This window comes from Nanorana parkeri, unplaced genomic scaffold (assembly GCF_000935625.1).
Source record: "Nanorana parkeri isolate BGI_ZX_2015 unplaced genomic scaffold, ASM93562v1 scaffold192, whole genome shotgun sequence".
Classification (NCBI taxonomy): Eukaryota; Metazoa; Chordata; class Amphibia; order Anura; family Dicroglossidae; genus Nanorana; species Nanorana parkeri.
In genome coordinates this window covers 1209510-1230456 of record NW_017306460.1, presented here as the reverse complement: position 1 = coordinate 1230456, position 20947 = coordinate 1209510, and the positions used below count along the sequence as shown (strand labels likewise).

Below are 20947 nucleotides of genomic sequence, written 5' to 3'. Positions count from 1 at the left end.
TGTGTGTATGTGTGTATGTGTGTATGTGTGTATGTGTGTATATATATATATAATCAATGTACACCACCACCCCTCTGTCCACCATGTGACATACAAATGACAGCATTAGGACAGATGTTATTACATAAAACATACATTTTACAGCCCAAACAAGGAACTTTGATGAGTGACATTTTTGGAAGATGGGACATATTTTAGTCTTGAACACCACCTAGTGGCAACAATATATTAATACTATTAAAAATTGTTTATGCAAGATGTCTGTTTTAGAAAGAACCTGTCATAACAGAAATAAAGGAGTGGTCTTTGCCAATTTTTCTGTCCTTCTGGACTTTTATCGTCATTAGGGATGCACCAATATTAGTATAGGTACCTGTGCCAATGTCTAATACTCACCCAAATGCTTCGATGCTTAGCCCGATACTTCCAGTATCAGGAAACCGGTCAGCGCGTCATTACGCGCTGCCCTCCTTCCTGATTGGCCGGGTAGCTGGCTCCATGCCACCTCGTCACTTGTTACTAGAGAGCATGGAGCCGGCTTCCCGGCCAATCAGGAAGCTGGGCGCCGCGTCATTACACAGCGCCCGGCTTCCCGATTGGCCAGAAAGCTGGCTCCATGCTTTCGTCGCCTAGTGACGAGAAGCATGGGGACGACTTCCCTGCTAATCGGGAAGCCGGGTGGCGAGTCTTTACACGCCGCCTGGCTTCCTTAAATTGGACTTCCTTTACTTGTACTCACTATCGGCGAGTAGCAAAAAAAAAAAATTTTTTTAAATATCGGTACTCGATACCGAAATCGGTGCACCCCTAAGCCTCATCTTTATCATGTTCACTATTTAGTAACCAACCTGGAATAAGCACGGGCTTAACCGCTTGCAAACAATTACACAGAACCAATTACGTCAGTTTCAACCCCAAAAGAGTTTATATACTTATGCTTGCAACATAAGTTACCAACGTCAGTGTGGTAAGAAGTCGGCTAACATATGTTTTTGGTTCTTCACACAAATGCAGGAACATATAAACTTAAAGTCCTTAGTAGAAAGTAAACCTGGGCTGACAATTCAGGACATACGTGTCCAATATAATGCATTCCAGTCACTTTAGAGATTACATACAGACATGAATACAATGTATTCCAGTCAGTTTTTATTTTACATGCATACTTGCAACAGAAGTAAAAAATAAAATAAAAACAATTGCTGAAGTTGTCCCAATCCTGCAGGAAGAACTGCGGCCTCCTGATCCCACTTAAGGTTAACCCCAAGAGGACCAGTAGTACGAGCAAAGTAAAAAGTGTTCCCTTTAATCCCTGATCCCCAGAAGTACACCCATGCCTTGCTTTGACATCTCAGCTGTGCTGCACCCGCTACAAATATTAAAAGCCCAGTACCTTCCATGTATAGAGGAGCATGTGACTCACTCCGGGTGAAAGAAATGGGCCAATTAATGCTGTCCTATGGAGAGTCAATTGCCCCGTATAAGCTTGATTTCGGAGACACATGTACACTTTTAGTTGCATAGGATTATATCCGAATGGGGGTTGAAATCTGTATCGCTTTCCAAAAAGGAAAACAAACAAAATTAGTCCCATGCTTTAATTTTTCTAGATTTGAATGGATTATGATGATTCAAATGATTGGACTGGAGTCAGATTCACATATATGGCACCCTGACAGACCAATGGGTCTCAATGATCACATACACTAGCATATATGGTTATTGGATTTTCCACTAAGCCCCAATGATATCTGTACAGACTTCAACAAATTATGTCTACAGTGATCTAACTTCAATCTGCTTTACAGGGCGTGTACAGAGGGATTACCATGTTATGACTGACCATTGGAAACCTCACAAAATCATCGTTTCTTGTAAAGGAAGGAAAAAAAAAAATCATTGCTGTGGCCAATCAAAACGTGACCAGCAACGAATTTATACCAAACAGCTGGGACCAAAAGATCAGCCCCTCTGACAACCACATACACATTGTTAGACATCTTCAGCACTAAAGCGGAGATGAAGGTTTAGGCCTCGTTCACACTGCCGTGCGTATACGTGCGTATTGTACCACATGCAAATAAATGGCTCCATACACATAGCCGCGTATGGAGCTGTATATTTGCGTAGCGTGTATATGCGCAAAAACAGAATGGAACAGAGATGCGTCCGGGCAGCGTATTGCTGCGTATTTACACGCACATACGCGTGTTTACGCGCATACATGCACGTTACGAGTGATGCATTCTGGGATTGCATATAGTGCACGTATATGCGTATATACAATTTTGCTCTTGCGTTGTGTGTGAATGAGGCCTGAGGCCTAATGCCCAGAAAGTCCGACATGGTTTGCACACAGCCAGTTTACTTGTTAATATCCTTTAACCTTACCATATCCAAGCAAATCCCGGCGTGACTTTTTGGAAAAAGAGCCCGAGTTGCTTCATATATTCTTTTTGAAAGCGCATTTTTTTATTTTTGTTTTCTATTTCATGACAGGCCCAAAAAGCGAATCTTTTCTTTTAAAAAGGGTGCCCTGACATTGTTTAACCAGTTGACATCCGCGGTGTTAAACCCCCTTCCCATCCAGGCCATTTTTCAGTATTCAGCGCTGCGGTACTTTAACTGACATTTATTCCGTCATGCAGCGCTGTACTGAAATTAATTTTATACCCTTTTTTGGGGACAGATAGAGCTTTCTTTTGGTGGTATTTATTCACCACTGGGGGTTTTATTTTTTTACTATATTAAAGGAAAAATTACCGAAATTTAAAAAAAAAAACAGTTTCCCCTATATTAAATGATAAAACATTTATTATTACCCAATTTTTTGGTAAAATATAAAAGATGGGGTCACGTCGGGTAAAAAGACACTAAACATGTCAAGCCTTAAAATTTCGGGCTATGGACCCGCCGATCGCCTATATGTGAAACACCCGGTAACGGGTGTGTGCATTTAGCGGGTCTTTTCTGCCCGTGCGTGCGAGCAGAAAAAAATTGCCGTCTGGAGACGGCAACCCGCAGATGCTGCAGTGCCGTCCGTCCGTTTTTTTACTACGGGCGGACGGCAAGAGGTTAAGCCTGCTAAATAAACTAGACCTAACTCTAGTCTAAACAAAACCCTAACCCAACCCACCAATGTGAAGAATCAACAAGTCTGAATAGCAGAAACCCATCCCTGCATACCCTACAAAGACAATCCAACTGGCTCTGGCAAAATAACATGTACGCAGGCATAGCAGGGGGGCCTCTATTTTTGCAAGACAAGTTTGGCATAGCAATGTATATTAAACTTCATGATTTAGTGCAAAAGAAAAATCATTGGACTGTTGACAATACTGTATTATATGAACAATGAGCTGGGTGAGCACACCACAATTGCATACTAGTACATTGCTAAATGAACTCTTACTGGTGACAGGCGTGGCATTGTTAGGGGTGTCTGCTCGCAGGTACTGTGTTGTCTGTGTAGAAGGCTGAGAGAGTCCCTGGGAGCTGCTGCTGTCACTTATGCTGCAAAACAAAAACAAAAATCCATGTTTTAGCAATACACCGACAGACAAACAATGAGATATATGGATGTAGGAATCTCATTTGAATTTCTACCTCTAGATATTACAGACACGTCGTCAAATGACATTAATAACCCAGAAAAAGATGGTATGCTGTAACCCATAACAACGTATTACCGGTCTCAGCTAGTGAACGAAAATGTGATTTTTTTTGCTATGGTTTACTGCACACAAACGTTTCTTATATCCCTCCCTAGAAAAATGTAAATCAAATCTGAAAGAAGATGTTTGTACTTGCTATACGTTCTTTATCTCGAAGTCCATGGAAGGACACAGGAAGATACTAATGCTTAGACATTTGAATTCTACTAATAATACTGGAGGTTTGGACACTTGTAAACAAACAACATTAAGCCAGGCCCTATATAACTCCACCTTCAACTGTCATGTACCGGTTTCTCATAAAACAGGCATAAGGACATAACACAGATGGACCGGACATCAAGAAAAAAGATTTAACGGTAGGTAAAAAAAGAAAGAAAATTAGATAGATTTTTTTTTTTTTTAAGTAGTAGTAGTAGTAAGGTCTGGGTGTTTACCTTAATTCATTCTCTGCATTAGGGTAAAAAAACGGCCCATAGGCTCCTTCTGCCATCAAAGAGAGAAGGGGTGTGGCCTGCCAAAGGGCTGTGTCTATGGACGCACACGTGCCTCCATTAGAACGATGGTGGCACCCGTGTAGGGGGCAGGGAGATTGCTGCGGGGACCCACTAGAAAACGAGGAATTACGGTAAAAACTTTTAAAAAGAAAACAGCAACAGCCTCTAGCAAAGGTCGGCCTCCTTGTAGGAAATATTTTTTTTTTAAAAAGGAGGCTTCAATATCACTTTAACATTCATTGAGAGACAGAAAGATAGAAATTCTTGGACATTTGGGACATCCAAAAGCAGTTCAACTGAAGGGTGGGCAACAGCCAGCAGATATGGACTTTTCTTAAAAGATCTAAAGTAATCAACCCTAGATTAAAAAGAGCTGAAAATAGGGGGGTGAAGTTGAACATGGAAATTGCCACCACACAAAAGATGAATAAAATATAGGGATACCAAGGAATAATCTGGTGTTCAAGAACAGGACAGGTAAACAGGCAACTGCTACTTGATGGAATAATGGGCATCAACTGACAACGTGGAGGACAAAAAAAAAAAATCATCTACCATAAAAGACAAAAAGGTGAAAAAGTCTCTGAACAGAGAAAAAACATCTGACCAACAGCAAGGAGGTTTTAAGGGAACAGGCCGAAGCCCAGGACACCTAACACTCAAATACAGGGAAAGGAAGGCTGGACAAATAGGGTATGTCTGTCCAAGCGAAAATATTAATGCATAAACAGTTGTAGGCTTAAGACGATGGAAAAGACGATGGAAAAGACGATGGAAAAGACGATGGAAAGACAAGTTCTATACAATTAAAAATAATATATTAACAGATGGAGACTTAAAGTGACACCAATATCACGAGTTAAACCTTAAATATGCATTCATGTACCTTACGATTAACAAAAATGTATCTTATTTGTGTATCACTCGGCTGTAGATCCTCAAATCATCTCTGAATTTGTGCGGACACTGTCCTTCCTAAGACTACTCGGCATGATGGATCCTGTCTGTGTACGAGCACGGACACCCGCACGGATGTGTAGTTCAGGTGAGCGTACGGCCGCGTACTTCCATAGAGAAGAACAGGCTGCTGCGTACAATCACACGCAGCACCTGTACTTCCCAGAAACAGCCCGAAACGGCCATGTGCCCCACACCAATCTGTGCAGTGTGAATGAGGCGTAAGGGGATGGATATACTCATATGGAAGAGAGAAATTAATAAAGGGATAAAACCTACGGTTAGCAGAACAGATTGATCAGGAGGACCAGTTTCAAATCTTTTACATTGTTAAGAGGAGGCCATGATTGCACAGGTTGCTCTCAGTCCTCATACAGGAAGGATTTATATATTGAGTATATCGGGAAGGTCATAGAAGCAACAGCTCTAGAAAGACCCTACCACATATGTAACAGGCCGATCCTCTATTTGCAAGAAAAGCCTGCATCAGAGTACAGAGTACTGTAGAATCAGATGGGACTTATTCAAATACAGGCTCTTCAGGAGAAGGCTGTGAAGATGGAGTCTAAAATCAGAGAAAGCACACCTGGAGATAAAAGGACCACTAGGATCGGTATGGCATTCTGATCCTATTACATCAGACTTGAAACGCTTGTGAGCAGATTAATTGTCCACAAACCAATAAAAAAAAATGTGAAGTGGATATAGGTCTTGTGAGCTAGTAGGAGGTCTCAGCCATGCATTGTGGAGCTGTACAAGACTCTGATGAGGACGACCTTATAGGAATAGGGGTCTCAGGTTCTTTACTGTGTGCATTGGACCCTTATGGGGATATCAAGAAATTGCCCCTATTCACAATGGAGGAGTATTGGCTGAGATCACCCATTGACTATCCTCTGTATGTTCATTAACATGTTGCAACACGTAGCAGACAGCAACTGGGCCCAAGGAGGGGGCAAAGCCTCACTCACAAACTAGGGCAGCTGATGCCAAGGATGTTTGCAGATGGCCTAAGGTCACCAAGCTGGCAGTGGAGCAAGACTCAAAAACAGTGGATCCACAAAGCAATGCAAAGGCAGATGCAGCAGGGGAAGGTGCTTGCCATAAGATGAAAAAAGTGGGAGGAAGAGTGCACCAGCCCTCACTCTACCCTACCAGATAACCGATGCAAAATGGCCATGGCAAGACATTTTAAATGGCGCCTAACCGTACCAAATTAGGAGTTCCATCAAGCTGAAGCACTGGGAGTGGACAGTACTAGCTATGCAAGTCCTCAGAGATGTGGTCACACCAGGGGATGTGCTGTGGCCAAAGACCTGGAGAGTACTCTGTGGCTAACAGTACACGTGTCTGGTCCCGCCTGTTCGCAGCTCCATACACGGATTACGCTATGCACGCCACGGACGCCATGCCCACAGCGCACACGACGCGTACCCGGCCACCGCACAAGACGGACACAAGCCCGCAGAGCACGCCGCCGCCGCCACGACTTACAAGGGTTCAGAAACAGGTAAGGGGGACCTGTTTTAATGTTTCCTGTTTAAAAAAAAAAAAAGCGGCACACTGTAGAACACCAGCAGCTATAGAGGAACAACAAATCCCAGCAATAATATATTAAACAACTGGTATAATGTATTATTGCTGGGATTTGTTGTTCCTCTATAACTGGTCAGTGGTAATCTGCATTGCGCAGTATAATCATTATACAGCGCACTGCAGAATACCAGCAGCTATAGAGGACTACAAATCCCAGCAATAGTACATTATAGTATAATGTACTATTGCTACATTCCTCTATAGCTGCTGGTATTTTGTACTGCGCCGCTGTATAATGTACTATATTGCACACTACACTCTTTTTTTACTTCCACCGCGTCAAGCTTGCTCCCGTGATGGACTACAATCTCAATAGAAACTAGTAGTCCATCACTGGAGCCTTTTTTTTTTTTTTATCCGATTAATCGATTAATCGAACTTAATAATCGGCTAACTAATCGATTATGAAAATAATCGTTAGCTGCAGCCCTACTGGAATGCACCACGAAGTATGGCCCATTGCTCGAAGACCACAGTCCTAGTTGGCGGGCCACAACCAATGGCTTACTCACAGTGAGTCTTCAGAGACTGGGTCACACTAAAGGCTGTGCCACAGCTCTGGACCTTGAGAGTGCACTGAAGATAACAGAACACACAGGTCTGGAATTCACCACAAGGCCAATGCCCTAAGGTTACTTTCCAGAGTAACCAATCTTCGCAATCTTCCACCCAGCAGATTTCAGGTAAGACCTCCAAAGCTTTTGCTGAGGATGCACCAGCCCCGATAGATTCCGTGTAGAGACTAGCTCAAGCAAAGTTTTTAAAAGTTTTAAAGTCACTGAAGAGAAACAAATGTCTACTGTGCACCTTGTGCATCTTGACTGAAGAATAAAAGTCTCACAAAAAGTCAGGTAAAATGAGACTTGGAGGTGGGATTATACAGGGGCTGGCTTATCATTTGCCAGTGTCCAAATCTCCTGAAGGCGCCAGTATAACCCAAATGTCTAAAATCCTTTCTTCATACATCCCTGAATGGATAAAAGGTCATTTTTAATTGGGTCTTAATTTGTGCTGCAGTAATTTGATGTAAAGCATTGCGACTAAATTGCAATACTGTGTAGCGGAACACAATTGTTTAAAACACGGTGTTCAAAGCTGAAGCAGACAGAATCTGGAGCAGTTACCAATCAGATTCTTTCATTTTTAAAGCTTAAATCAAACAAACTGAAGATAGAAGCTGAATGGTTACTGTTCACAGCTGCAACAGATGGTTCTCCCCCTCCCCCCCCCCACACTGCGTGCCCAAGATTACATACAAACGGATAAAATTATAAAAACAAAGTAAACCAATTCCATGCTGTTCGCATATGGATTGTCCTGGGTTATAAATTCATGTAGAAGCAGGTAATAAAAAAAATCTCTATATAAAGCAATTCACAAGTCATATAACCCTGGAGAAGAGCTGAACATTTAGGCTGACTTCACAGTAACATGTAAGACACATTTTACCATGCGTTAGCGTACAGATGTCAGAGTACCAGAAGATTTAGTTTTGATTTTTGTGTGTTGTGGTATATTTGCCACCCATTCCAAATCCAAAAACCTATTGCCTTATACCCGGGTCTATTGTGCTCCAAGCTAACTGCACATGTGCAGGAAAATAACAGCATATGCACAGGACTCTAAATATTTCCATTTCACTCATTCTAGGTTTACTTCCAGAAAAGGTTGTAGGGACACAAATAATGCAAGTTTAAAAAGTAAGGAACCCAGGCGAGTATTTATGGTGTCTCTGGCACATCATATCCTGTAGAGCATATCTAACAATGACACCATAAAAGCTCTGGAGCCCTTAAAAGGAGAACTATGAGGTGAGTGATTTTCACTCATCCTTATAGTTCGAGCCGACCTGTGGCAATGAGACTGTCACACGTCAGCTCAATAGATCAGGATGTGAGCGAACACATACCGTCGCTCGCTCACTTCTCGATCCTGTCCCTGTAGAGAGCAGTCACCGCTCTCTGCAGGGATCCCCCAACCCCCCCCCCGTGCGGTCCTCCAACGCTGGCTGGAGGAACGAACAGGGGAGGGGACGGGTACAGCTGGTTCTGCCTCTAGATAGGCAAAGCCAGCTGTCAATCACACATATGGGTGTATCGACAGTAATGTCGGTATCCGACCCGGCTGCGGCGGTCTCAGTATACCGCAAGCTGTAGCTCGCGATATACTGAGCTTTGGGTCACGGGAGGACGCTAGTATATGTCCTCCCATGACCCTGAGGAGAACTATGGGGCAAAACACTTACCCCATAGTTCTCTTTTAACCACTGACTGTGAATTTCTGTTTTAGTGAGAAAACACACCTACCTGTCATCCAGCTCCACTCTTTTCATGCTGTGAAGGTGCAGCACAGCCAGTATAATGGCCACTAAGAAAATGACGGCACAGCAGACACCAACGCTGATGTAGAACACACGTGTAGAGGTGGTGGGAGCTACATTAACAGGATCAACTAAAGAAAAAAAAAATATGATGCAATAAAATGAAATACTCAATTTACTGTGCAAAAATATAACCAAAGGTAATGTTACACTGCCACAGAAACAGCATGCATTCAATGATCAAAATAATGCATAAATGTCATTTCCAATAGTTCCATTTATTTTTTTAGGTCATTTTTTGCAAGTGCAGAAAATACCTATTGATCTTGCCAGAATTGCAGTGTCCTTGTCTCTCCGCCCTTCTAGCCCAATCAGTTGCGGCGGGAGCATTCCATGCCCTGCAGGTACACATAAAGGAGTGGGGAATGCCCTGCCACTGATTGGGCTGGGAGGGGTGTGCCAACCACAGTTTTGAGCAGGCTTGGGCAAACTGGGTTCGTACCAAGCCCTGGCTTGTTACCAGTGACATTCATGGCTTTCTCCATGTATACAGTGGAGGAGTGAATGTACCCAGCCAGGCACAGGTAGTGCGTTATTCACAGGGATTACCAGGTGAAAATAAAAGTACCAGTGGAAAAAAAAGTTGCAGCCCCCACATTTTAAGACTTGTGCACCCTCGGCAATACATTATTTTTTGTAGTCTGTAGTCTATTTTAGTCTGAACATTTGTAATGAGCTCAACAACGTCCATCACATAATCAATCCTTTTTCTTACATGAGGTTTTAAGAAGCCAATTTTCTTAGCTGTGCAAGTGATCAACAAAAAGCTCATTACCATTGCATGACTGCACAACTGTTACTTTTGCCACACAAAATGACAAAAATCCTCTCTCCTGTGGATTAGTATTATTCTTCTGAAACGCTATTTATATCCATCTCATATGGCTCAATTTTCTGCGCTCTCCTAAATAAAATGTATACAGCAATTTAAGATGAACCATGTGAAAAGTTTTTACTGCATTGAAATCACTGGCCACTTTATTAGGTACACCTTGCTAGTACCGGGTTGGACCCCTTTTGTCTTCAGAACTGCTTTAACTCTTCGTGGCATTGATTCAACAAGGTGATTGAAAGATTTCTTAGAGAGATGGGTCCATACTGATACGATAGCATCACACAGTTGCTGCAGATTTGTCAGCTGCACATCCATGATGCGAAACTCCACCAGCCTGAACCGTTGATACAAGGCAGGATGGATCCATGCTTTCATGTTGTTTACATCAAATTCTGACCCGACCATCCCAAAAGTTGCAAAATAAATTGAGACTCATCAGACCAGGCAACGTTTTTCCAATCTTCGATTGTCTAATTTTGGTGAGCCCTTGCAAACTGTAGACTCAGTTTCCGGTTCTTAGCCGACAGAAGTGGCGCTCGGTGTGGTCTTCTGTGGCTGTAGTCCATCTGCTTCAAGGTTTAATGTGTTGCGTGTTCAGAGATGGTATTCTGCAGACCTCGGATGTAACGAGTGCTTATTTGAGCCTGTTGCCTTTCTATCAGATTGAACCATTCTGGCCATTCCCCTCTGACCTCTGGGATCAACAAGGTATTCTTGCCCAGAGAGCTGATGCTCACTGGCGATTTTCTCTTTTTCAGACCATTCTCTGCAAACCCGAGAGATGGTTGCGTGTGAAAATCCCAGTAGCAAATACTCAGACCAGCCCATCTGGCACCAACAACCATGCCACGTTCAAAGTCACTTAAAATCGCGGTTTGAACTTCAGCAGACCATATTGACCATGTCTACATGCCGAAATGTATTGAGTTACTGCGATCCGATTGGTTGATTAATTTGTGTTAACACGCAGTTGAAGAGGTGTACCTAATAAAGCAGCCAGTGAGTGTATATAGCAATAGAAGTAACAAGAATTCGGCATGTCAGGATTGGACAAATCGCAGAAAAAGAGCCATGAGGATATCTGGTGTGTTTGAGCTCATGCAGAGCAGATGACTGAGGAGAGCCACCTAGTGGTCAGTGTCAGATCTTTCACTGCAGGAAGTTGGTGCTCTAGCCAAGTTGGATGCCACGAGCAGCCAGGAATCGAAAAAGCGTGTCGACCTAAAATATAGGTGATGCCGAAAGGGGCACCTTCTATGATAAGTGCCTCAACTGACAACCCATTCCACTGCCTGGTTACTGCACTGTAAACACAGACGATAATAGGACAGAAGTACAAGTACATACAACAGAATTCAGAGGCGATGGTTAATATGTAATGTGGCTCCAGAAATACCTTCCTTAGGGGAGGGAATGTGGCTGTATTGGGAAAGAGACATGGCATATTCGCTCTTGCTGTACCCCCATGCTTTGAGGATCACAGCCACTTTGAGTCTGACTAGAGTCTAATGAAAAAATCATCAGCCATATAACATTAAGGATGTGCAACACTTACAGTGGATTCTTGTGCTGTTCCTGTCAGGAGACAATGGGGATTTGGGTTCTGGTTCAACCTCTGTGAAAAGAACAAACAGAATTAACACTGCACAAAAATCCATCTCCATTCTCTTTTGCGCAAACACATTTTTACGTTCAGTAAAATGTCCACTAAAACCTCACTACACAAACATTAGATTGGCCATATGTCAATCAGGTAGAACGGACGTCTAGAGGTACTGACTGCAAACTCTACTGAAGGGAGATTGTACAGAAATATGAACAGGAGGAGGTGGTCAACTTTATTTTTCTTCCTTAGTGTAAAGCCAATACCCGATGTCTGTGTGTCTACCAGTAGGAACCCAGGTTGGTCAAAAATTAAACTATTGTTCTGTCAGTGGTACCAAAATATTTATTTCTAGACTAATGGAGACCATTTCTATAGTAGCAAGTCCAACTGGGCTTGGATCAGCAAGCCATATTGGGATTTTTAGCTCCATCATAACTGGAGAAATATGGGCGGCTATCCTCCAACCTTTATACAACGATGAAATAATAAAACAGAAAATAAAAAATAGGGAATTTATTTGTACATACAACCCCTAATCTGTATGTAATGGAGAAAGGACCAGCACAGGGTTCATCCCCCCAGCTTTGCATACTGCACACTTACTCTTGTAGCACATTTTCCTCCTCTTAAAATTGAGGACTGTGATGTTTTTGGCAGGGCTGATTGTTAGGTTCAGCTGCATGACTAACGTGACTTCAGTGTCCATTTTCCCGGAGCAGAAAAGATCCACTCTAAACACTGCCACACAAAAGGAAAGACAGACAAAAAGCCTGTTAATGAAAAGCCAATTAGGACTGCTAATGACACATTCTAGTATATATAGGAGGAGTCACTTCAATGTTTCCAGAATGTTTCAGGACAGAATAGGTTTACATATCTTTTGTCTCTATGCACCACACCAGACTTCGCCAGTAACCTAAATTAAATCCACACACACACCAAAAAGTCATACAAGCTAATATTTTGTGTGACTGCCTTCAGCTTTAATTACGGCACACATTCGCCGTGGCATTGTTTCAATGAGCTTATGCAATGTCACAACATTTATTTCTATCCAGAGTTGCATTCATTTTTTACCAAGATGTTGTAGTGATGACAGGAGGTCAGACCACTGTGTAAAGTCTTCTCCAGCACATCCCAAAGATTCTCAATGGGGTGAAGGCCTGGACTCTGTAGTGGCCAATCCATGTGTGACAATGATGTCTCATGCTCCGTGAACCACTCTTTCACAAAGTGAGCCCGATGAATCCTGGCATTGTCATCTTGGAATATGCCCAATGTGCCATCAGGGAAGAAAAAAATCCATTAATGGAAAAACCTGGTCATTCGGTATATTCAGGTCAGCCGCTGACCTCATTTATGAGGACATAATGTTGCTGAATCTAGACCTGACCAACTGAAACAATCCAGATCATAACACTGCCCTATGTCCAGGCGGTGACTTATTTTTGGCCAGACAGTGTGCATGTGAGAGAGTGTATCTATATTTTAACTTCATACACTCATATAGATATACACAATTGTAAAGAGCACCAACCAGTCTTCTTTAGTGAGTGCATGCAGCAATATTCACAAAGTACACACACGAAGATAACAGATGACAACCCAGGTAATTTTTTTTTAACCTTCCACATGTGCCAGACTGAGACATGCGCATTACAAACAGGATCATGTTCCCCCCATTAAAGATAGACTGTTAAATCTCTGCACAGGAATGATGCGATCTGGGCAGTCTAGAAGCAAAACAGAACCGTTCCTGAGCAGAGTTTTGTTTGAATTTCAGTCATTTGGAACCAATCACAAGGACTTCTTTGGCAGTACACTGGTGAAACTGAATTTGCGCTGGACTAAAAAAAAAACTGAGGAGCAGCTGTGCACGACAACCAATCAGGTTTTGGTTGCCATGGGCAACTGCTCCAGATTCTGTCTGCTCCAGTTCCGACAAAATTCCTTCTCTGCGTTTTTTTTTTTTAAGAAGTACTATTTGGTAACTTCTCTGGCACAGATGCAACATAAGAATGCCTTTCCATAAGGAGAATAACTACAACCACCACTAGATGGCACTCTTACACAAGGCAAAGCTCTCAGTAGTCGTGTTCCGTACCAATGGAAAATATTATTCTTCATTCATTAGCCATTCATTTGATAAAATACATACAACTTTGATGCAAAATATCTGCAACAGCCACTCACCTGATAAAGAGCGTGGGACATCCCCTTGCATTGAGATATTGGTCTGTGGTGTGTCCATGGCTATGGGATTGTCTACATGAAACCCCAATTTGTATTCCACCTGTTAAGTAAGAAGTGTGAAGAGAAAACACCAAATTCAGCTTGAAGTGTACTAGTGACTGCTTGTAGAATGCTATCATGTTAGGCACACTTGTGCAGACCACTCGCCTTTCCTTCACTCCCCCACCATCTGCTCTGCTGCCGGAAGCTAGCAAAGGAAGCTCTATTTAAGCTTCAGGTCTCTCTAATTGGAGCTTACACAGAGGACTGAGGAAGCTCACCCCACGTCAAGGTGGCAGTGATAGACCAATCACCAAGCACTGTCAGGTGACAGGAAGCAGAGCGAGTGACATGATTTTACATACCTAAGAGTTTACTGTACCAGGTTCTAGTATTCAACTAACCAGAAAAAAAAAGTCCCCTTGTGTACTCTCCTGCATGTATTATGCTGGAAATGATCATGTGCCCATTTGTCTTAATTTTCTTTTGATTACTGCATTGCAATATTATTATGAAGTCAATACAGAGCCTTTGTTATGATATAGTACAGGGTATGGCATTAGTTAAAAATAGGTCTAATAGCAACTCTCAAGTAACTAGAAACTACATTTATCTGGAATCTACCAATCCCTGTGGATGGCAGATAACGGGGAGCTTACTGTATTTTCTTCAATCCTGCCAACAGATTAGAGCAGGGGTGGGGGGGGATGAATAAAAGAAATGTGCTGGGGAAGTGGGGGCATTAAAGCAAAACATGTAACTTTGTCCTGCCTGGGAAAAACACAGGTCTGCTTTAAAAGGAGAACTATGGGGTTAAGGCTTTTCCCCATAGTTCTCATTAGGGTAACGGGAGGACACAAACAAACGTCCTCCCGTCACCCTAGGCTCAGTATATCGCTGAGACGCCGCAGCTGAAGCGTCTGGATCCTCCCAGCTGTTCGGCTAGAACTATGAGGTGAGTGAAAAGCACTCCTCATAGTTCTCCTTTAAGGCATCCCTACAACAGCAGTTATTTAGACCTCTATTTAGACAAGCCTTTGTATAAGAATTTTACTCAAAACGCACAGTGTTGTATGGATCTCTTAGGAAGAAGAGCGAGCCGGAGAGCTAGGAAGAAGAGCGAGCCGGAGAGCTAGATGTGCGGGTAAAGATGGACTTTTTCCAGGAAATGTATAATAATTTTAGCGGTTTACAATGTGTGTGTGTTCCCTTTAAAATTATGACAATTGAAAACAGTGGGATTTGATTAAGTTGACATACCTTAGATTTAGAGTTCCAGCTAAAATGGAGCTTGCTTGTCTCGGTGGGAATGAGTAGATTAAAAGATAAAGCATAGTGATTTATGATATCATTCCTGACATAATAAAGTTCAGCATCCAAGCCTACAGAAGAACAAAAGGAAAAAAAAAGATTTAGTGTATACAAATTTACTTCTATATACTAAGAAACCAAACACAGGCCAACCAGAGATGTCATGATATTTCTGAAACCAATCTCAACTTCATGTTCTATGGATAAAAACTCCAGTACAGTGCGTGTATAGTACGGCCATTACAGGCTGCAATATTTAAAGTGGAAGGGATGATAAGAATGCATTCAGGTTCTGTTAAACTGCATCAATGTCTTGGAGGGAAAACAAACCAGACACGCACACCTAAATGAGCACCAGAACTAATATGGAGGGTCGTATATGACAACATGAGGAAAAGGAGGTAATCAGCTGTTTAATAGACCAGCCAAACCTATAAGAAGCATTTCCTCTACCTGTGCCAGCATTACTCCAACAATGAAGGGGCTCCAATGTGTCCTTTGTTCCGGCGGTAGGGACCTTTGCACCAAATTCAAAATAAGCGTTGTCGCCAATTTACACCTTAGAAAACTGGAGGTGATTAAAAGGGGGTACTCACCTGTCATCACACCAGCATTGTAATGGGAATACAGAGTAGAGTTGTTTGACAATCAAAGCTTACTTTTATTACTTTATTACTGTATGAGTGCTGCCTTCTGTCTGCCCGCCCATCACTTTAATCAGCTTCCTGGATTCCCAGTGTGCTTTGCATCCCCCTTCCCTGCTGCTTGATGAAATCTCAATTTCTCAAGACTACATATCCCATCATGCATTGCTTCCAGCAAGCAATGATAATGTTACATTGCTACGACGTTGAGCTGTAGTTCAGAAGGCTGGCTCTGTGAGAGAGTTGTGACACAAGTGCATATTCACAGGGCTGAGTGAAATTGTGTTCCTGCATTGGGGAAGTATATCCTATGGACATCATTAAAAACAAGTTTACAATCTCCTAGATGGGTCTGGTTATTAGGAGAGGGACAGAATGTATGGACATTTTATATAGAAATACAGATGTATTTTTTGACCACAGAAACCCATTAGAACCAAATCTGATTGGCGTACAGAGAGAGGTCAGCGCTCAGAGTGGGACATGTATGTTGTGGGAAGCCATCATGAATCTGGCTGCTGATCTATGTTGATGACTTTATAGACGCAGGCCTCACCTCCACAGGGCATAAGTCCGGCAGGATGCAGGAACGCTGTGCTAAGTGATTCAATCTTAACCTCAGCCAAGCCAGATGTCATTCAACTCTGCTGGATGCCAAGCTGAAGGTGCGCGTTTAATCAGCTAATCAATGTAAAATCCGGCCACTGTCTATATAGTTAGATTGAGTTCCCTGGAAGGCTTTCTGCTATCAGTCCTTGCCCAAAAGTAACTTACAATCTAAAGCTTGAGCTGTAAGAAAAACCCTCCAAACATTGAAAACACATGTAACCTTTACCCTCTCACTAAAAATTACCTCAGCTCCGCATACTGATATAAAACCATCTTACAATCAAACAGATTTTTCTTTCACATACAATTATTGTTTTTCCACTTCCTGGTCCTCTTGGGGATTAGTGATGTAATGTGCCAAAGCGTTGCATCCTGTGAAGGTTACATCAGCAGAGCATTGCTGGGAAATCCCATCCTAGGAAAAATAAGGTATGCAAAGAATAAAAACCCTACAATTATCTCTAAGTGTGATGCAGATTTGCATTACTAAAAATATTTCTAAATAAGTATTTGTTTTCAAAGATCTGGGTAAAGGTCGGCTTTATGTTCTGCTGGGAGTCATGGGCCAGCACTACTAACCAGCAAGCCATAGTCAGCCTGCCCTGCATTATAAATGCTGCAAACATTGAAAACCCCAGCAGTAGAGGAATGGATATAAACTTGCATCATACAAATGTTTACCCGAATGGAATATAAAGAAAAAGACGACAAGACAAACTGTCAATCCAAGAGAACAGCCAACGTTCACTTACCAGCACAGGTAATGATAAAGCACAACAGACCAGAGGTAGCTATGGAAGTGCAGAGGAAGGACTCCGAGGACACAAGTCATCATACATGCTGAATGTGATGGACACATTTCTTACTCTTATGGGGTGGCTGTGCTGATATAGGGGTTCATGTATAAGGGCTTGCTCACACAATGTCCGGACCAGATCTGCAGACGCGGTGCTAGGAGTTTTCAATTTTTTGGGGAGTGGGTCTGTCAGTAGGTTAGCTGCAGTGCGGTGCGTTTGACACGTTCGTGCGTTTCCAGACCGTATCCGGATGGGACAAAATGTGACATGCAGTATTTTTTCTGTCCGGACCGGAACGCGCTTGCGAGAACTGTAGCCCATAAAAACACATAGGGATACATTGGGATCATTTTGGGTGCAGGAGCGCACGGATCTGGTCCGGACGTCATGTGAACAAGCCCTAAAAGTTCCTCTGGGCGGATGCCATTCGCACTGCACTAGCGCCCCCTAGATGGCACTGACGAATATTGCAATTTCATATATTTGTAGCCCTCCCATCCAAACTGTTGACGCCATATAAATCCTGTATAATAATAGTACCATCAAGGGGCAGAACTGCGGTGTGAACAGCATGAACCGGGATATAGGATGGGCAAAACGTGAACCCATAAAATGTCAAGAGTGAGAATCTATTCCTGCCAGCACGGCTCACACTGGCTGCAATGCCTGGCATATTGCATCCCCAGCACTAGCCGTTCTGTAATGCCAGCTGCACTATAAAGAAATGTCAGAACAATACTTCTCTACACAAAGAACAGCAGCATTTCCCAACAAAATGTTCTACTAGCCTACATGGTAAATATTCATTTAGCAAGCAGTTCCTTAGTGATGGATGAACTGCTGCGTGGTAAAGCCATTATGAAATGAAAATTATCCTACAAGCTGCATATTTAAAATGCAAAACAAGGTCAATGCTTATTAAACCTCCATGATGCAAGAATAAATCAGTCGTTTCATGTTAAGCTGCAGAAAGTATCACGTGAGCCAAGGCATTTCATTTTCCAAGGACTTCCATCCTGTCAGGCCTTCCACAGCTCCTATGGACGGTCTCAGCTCCTATGCTGTAGAGTCAATCACTCCCATCTGTGCTCTCTAATAAAGCATGTGAGCTTCATTCATAGTCTAATGGCTCGCTAATAAGCCGGGGCAGAATGACTGATGCTCAAAAGAAACCTTGAACTAATTGGACCAATTAAAGAAAGCATTTAATCCCTCAGAGCACTGCTTGCTGGCACCATTACAACACCAGGGTGGCATTGTTCAGTAAGCAACCCCAGGGCTTGGGAGATTTTAGTGAGCTCGTTCTCTTGTTAACTCATTAATCCGTGCACGGCATGACCAAGCCATCTGTATTGTGGCCATCACCAGAACCCCCGGCTAATGTATGCTATGATCGTTCAATGCTTGTTTAGGCTTCCGAGGAACATCCCTATTTACTTTACGGCTTGTTCAGACATCAAGTTTAAGGATTAAGGAGAAGCAGTCACCAACGGATTTCAAGAACAAATGGCATATCTAGCTTTAAAAAAATGGGGGTGTTTCCTTTAGAGCTGCAGCTAACGATTATTTTCAAAATCGATTAGTTAGCCGATTATTGAGTTCGATTAATCGGATAAACAATAAAATACATTTTAAAAAATGGCTCCAGTGATGGACTACTAGTTTATATCGAGGTTGTAGTCCATCACAGGAGCAAGCTTGGAGCGGTGGAAGTAAAAAAATGTTGTGGTGTGCAATATAGTGAAATGGAAAGTGTAAAATTATACAGCAATGAATGCAGAATGGCACCGGCTATAGAGGACTACAAATCTTGTCCCTGTGCGAATCGTGGATGTGGGCGGGCGGTGAGTGTGAGGCGGGAAGGAGGTGCAGCATGTAGAGCGCGGATGCGGGCGGGTCTGGCAGCGGTGGGCGCGAGTTGGGGAGGAGGCGCGGCGCGCAGCGTTTGTGGACCCGTGAACAGGGCCAACTGATCGGAAGCCGATTAATCGATTATTGAAGAAGTTGACAACTTTTTCAATAATCGATTAATCGATTATGTCGATTAGTTGTTGCAGCCCTAGTTTCCTTATCCTTTCAAAATAAATCTGTGGACTGATTTAGAACTTATTTTGTAAGGTGGTCCCAATATACAGTAGGCACCTCCAAGATCGCATTCAGAGCATTCAGTTATCCACAAATCCATTGCTCGCCATTATACAAATATCCACTACTTCCATTGTTGATAGCTGATACGACTCCTTCCTAAATGGCCACCAAATGGCAGCCTAATTGACTGACAAGACTAAGCAATGCTTTCAAGTACCTTAACAAATAACAAAAATGTATCTTATTTGTGCATCACTCAGCTGTAGATCCTCAAATCATCTCTGAATTGGTGCGGACACTGTCCTTCCTTATGGAGGGGGGCTACTTTTGTTCCCCATGGTCCTTATGAGTGTTGTAAAGTAGCCACCGCCCCAAGCTCTCTCCTGGGATGAACTACAATCCCAATACAAATTAGTAAACTAAACATGAGATTGTAGCCCATCACAGGAGTGAGCTTGGAGCGGTGACTACTTTACAACACACGCAGGAACCACGGGGAACAAAAGTAGCCACCCTCCAGAAGGAAGGACAGTGTCAGCACCAATTCAGAGATGATTTGAGGATCTACAGCCGAGTGATAACAAAAATGTATCTTATTTGTGTAACAGTTAAGGTACTTGAATGTATTTTTAAGATTTAACTTAACATTAGGAGTTTAGTGTCACTTTAATATGGAATTCATAACTAGCTGGCTTTTTTAGGAGCCATCTCTAATGACAACTAGAAGTCCTGGTTCACTTTCTTTTTCCTGCCCTAAAAAACTCAAAAATATGACCCCCAAAAAAATCTATGGCGCTGTGCACATCTGAGCGTTTTGCCACAATGAGCAAAACGCCTGTCACTGGAAAAAGTACATGAGCTTTTTTGGCATATTACAGCTAGTTTTGGCCCCACAGACTCACTAGGAAACGCTTGAAAACATGCGTTTGCTGATTTTGTGCACGTGTGTGCTCAATAATCAATAAGCTACAATTCGTTCACAAAAACGCGCAATTTGATTTCTGTGCATAAAACACACAAAAACGTCCGTCAAAAACGCTGTCGCCTAGGTGTGAACCCAGCCGAAGACTACCTCAAAAGTCAGGCGACAGTATCTTGCCAGTTGGCCCCGCTGGCTCTCAAAATAAATGAACAATCTGATTGGACGCAGGCACTGTTCAGGTTTTTTGACAGCCAGCTGGGCTGACTAGCAAGATACTGAAGCTTGGCCCAGCAGGAGATTCCTCCGTGCACACAGTTTAGCGTAGATGGAGGAATCTGTTGCACTCTTTCCATCTGACCAGAGAACATCTGCAGATAATCTATAGGTGTATGGCCAGCTTAAAAAATCCTGACCCATATATTGCTCCTTTTCGGTGAGTGAAAACCTTCTATTGCCCAAACAGTCATGGCCTACTGACCGTTGTAGCATATTTGCTTCACAATTATTCTGAAATCAGCCATCACAAAAGACAAGGTGCTGCTTAGCAGAAGTGAAAACGTAAAGAACCAGATCTGAGGAATGATCCATTTTCTTAAAGAAAACACTCCACCATGAAAACAGCGGGAGCCCCTGCCCCCTCCCCTACACCCATAAAGACGTGGGCCCAAGCAATAACCAACAAAGGTTACGGCTTGTGGTGACTAGCCCTACAAAAGATGAAAGGTGTTTTCTGATGAATGCCGACATTCAGCAAAATACCTCCCACCCCCCCCCTATAAAGCCATGTCGCGCGACTCGC

At 42.8% G+C, this 20947-nt stretch overlaps 1 protein-coding gene across 1 annotated transcript in view; it reads right to left on the bottom strand.

The window, feature by feature from the left end:
* Nucleotides 1–20947, bottom strand: part of RYK (receptor-like tyrosine kinase) — a 112156-nt gene that overhangs the window by 80371 nt on the left and 10838 nt on the right. Inside the window, exons 3-8 of the mRNA XM_018555326.1 lie at nucleotides 15038–15217; nucleotides 13739–13838; nucleotides 12149–12283; nucleotides 11495–11554; nucleotides 9031–9175; nucleotides 3413–3513 (exon numbers count right to left, since the gene is read on the bottom strand). Coding sequence (XP_018410828.1) covers nucleotides 3413–3513; nucleotides 9031–9175; nucleotides 11495–11554; nucleotides 12149–12283; nucleotides 13739–13838; nucleotides 15038–15217 — 721 coding nt within the window. The remainder of the gene's footprint in view (nucleotides 1–3412; nucleotides 3514–9030; nucleotides 9176–11494; nucleotides 11555–12148; nucleotides 12284–13738; nucleotides 13839–15037; nucleotides 15218–20947) is intronic.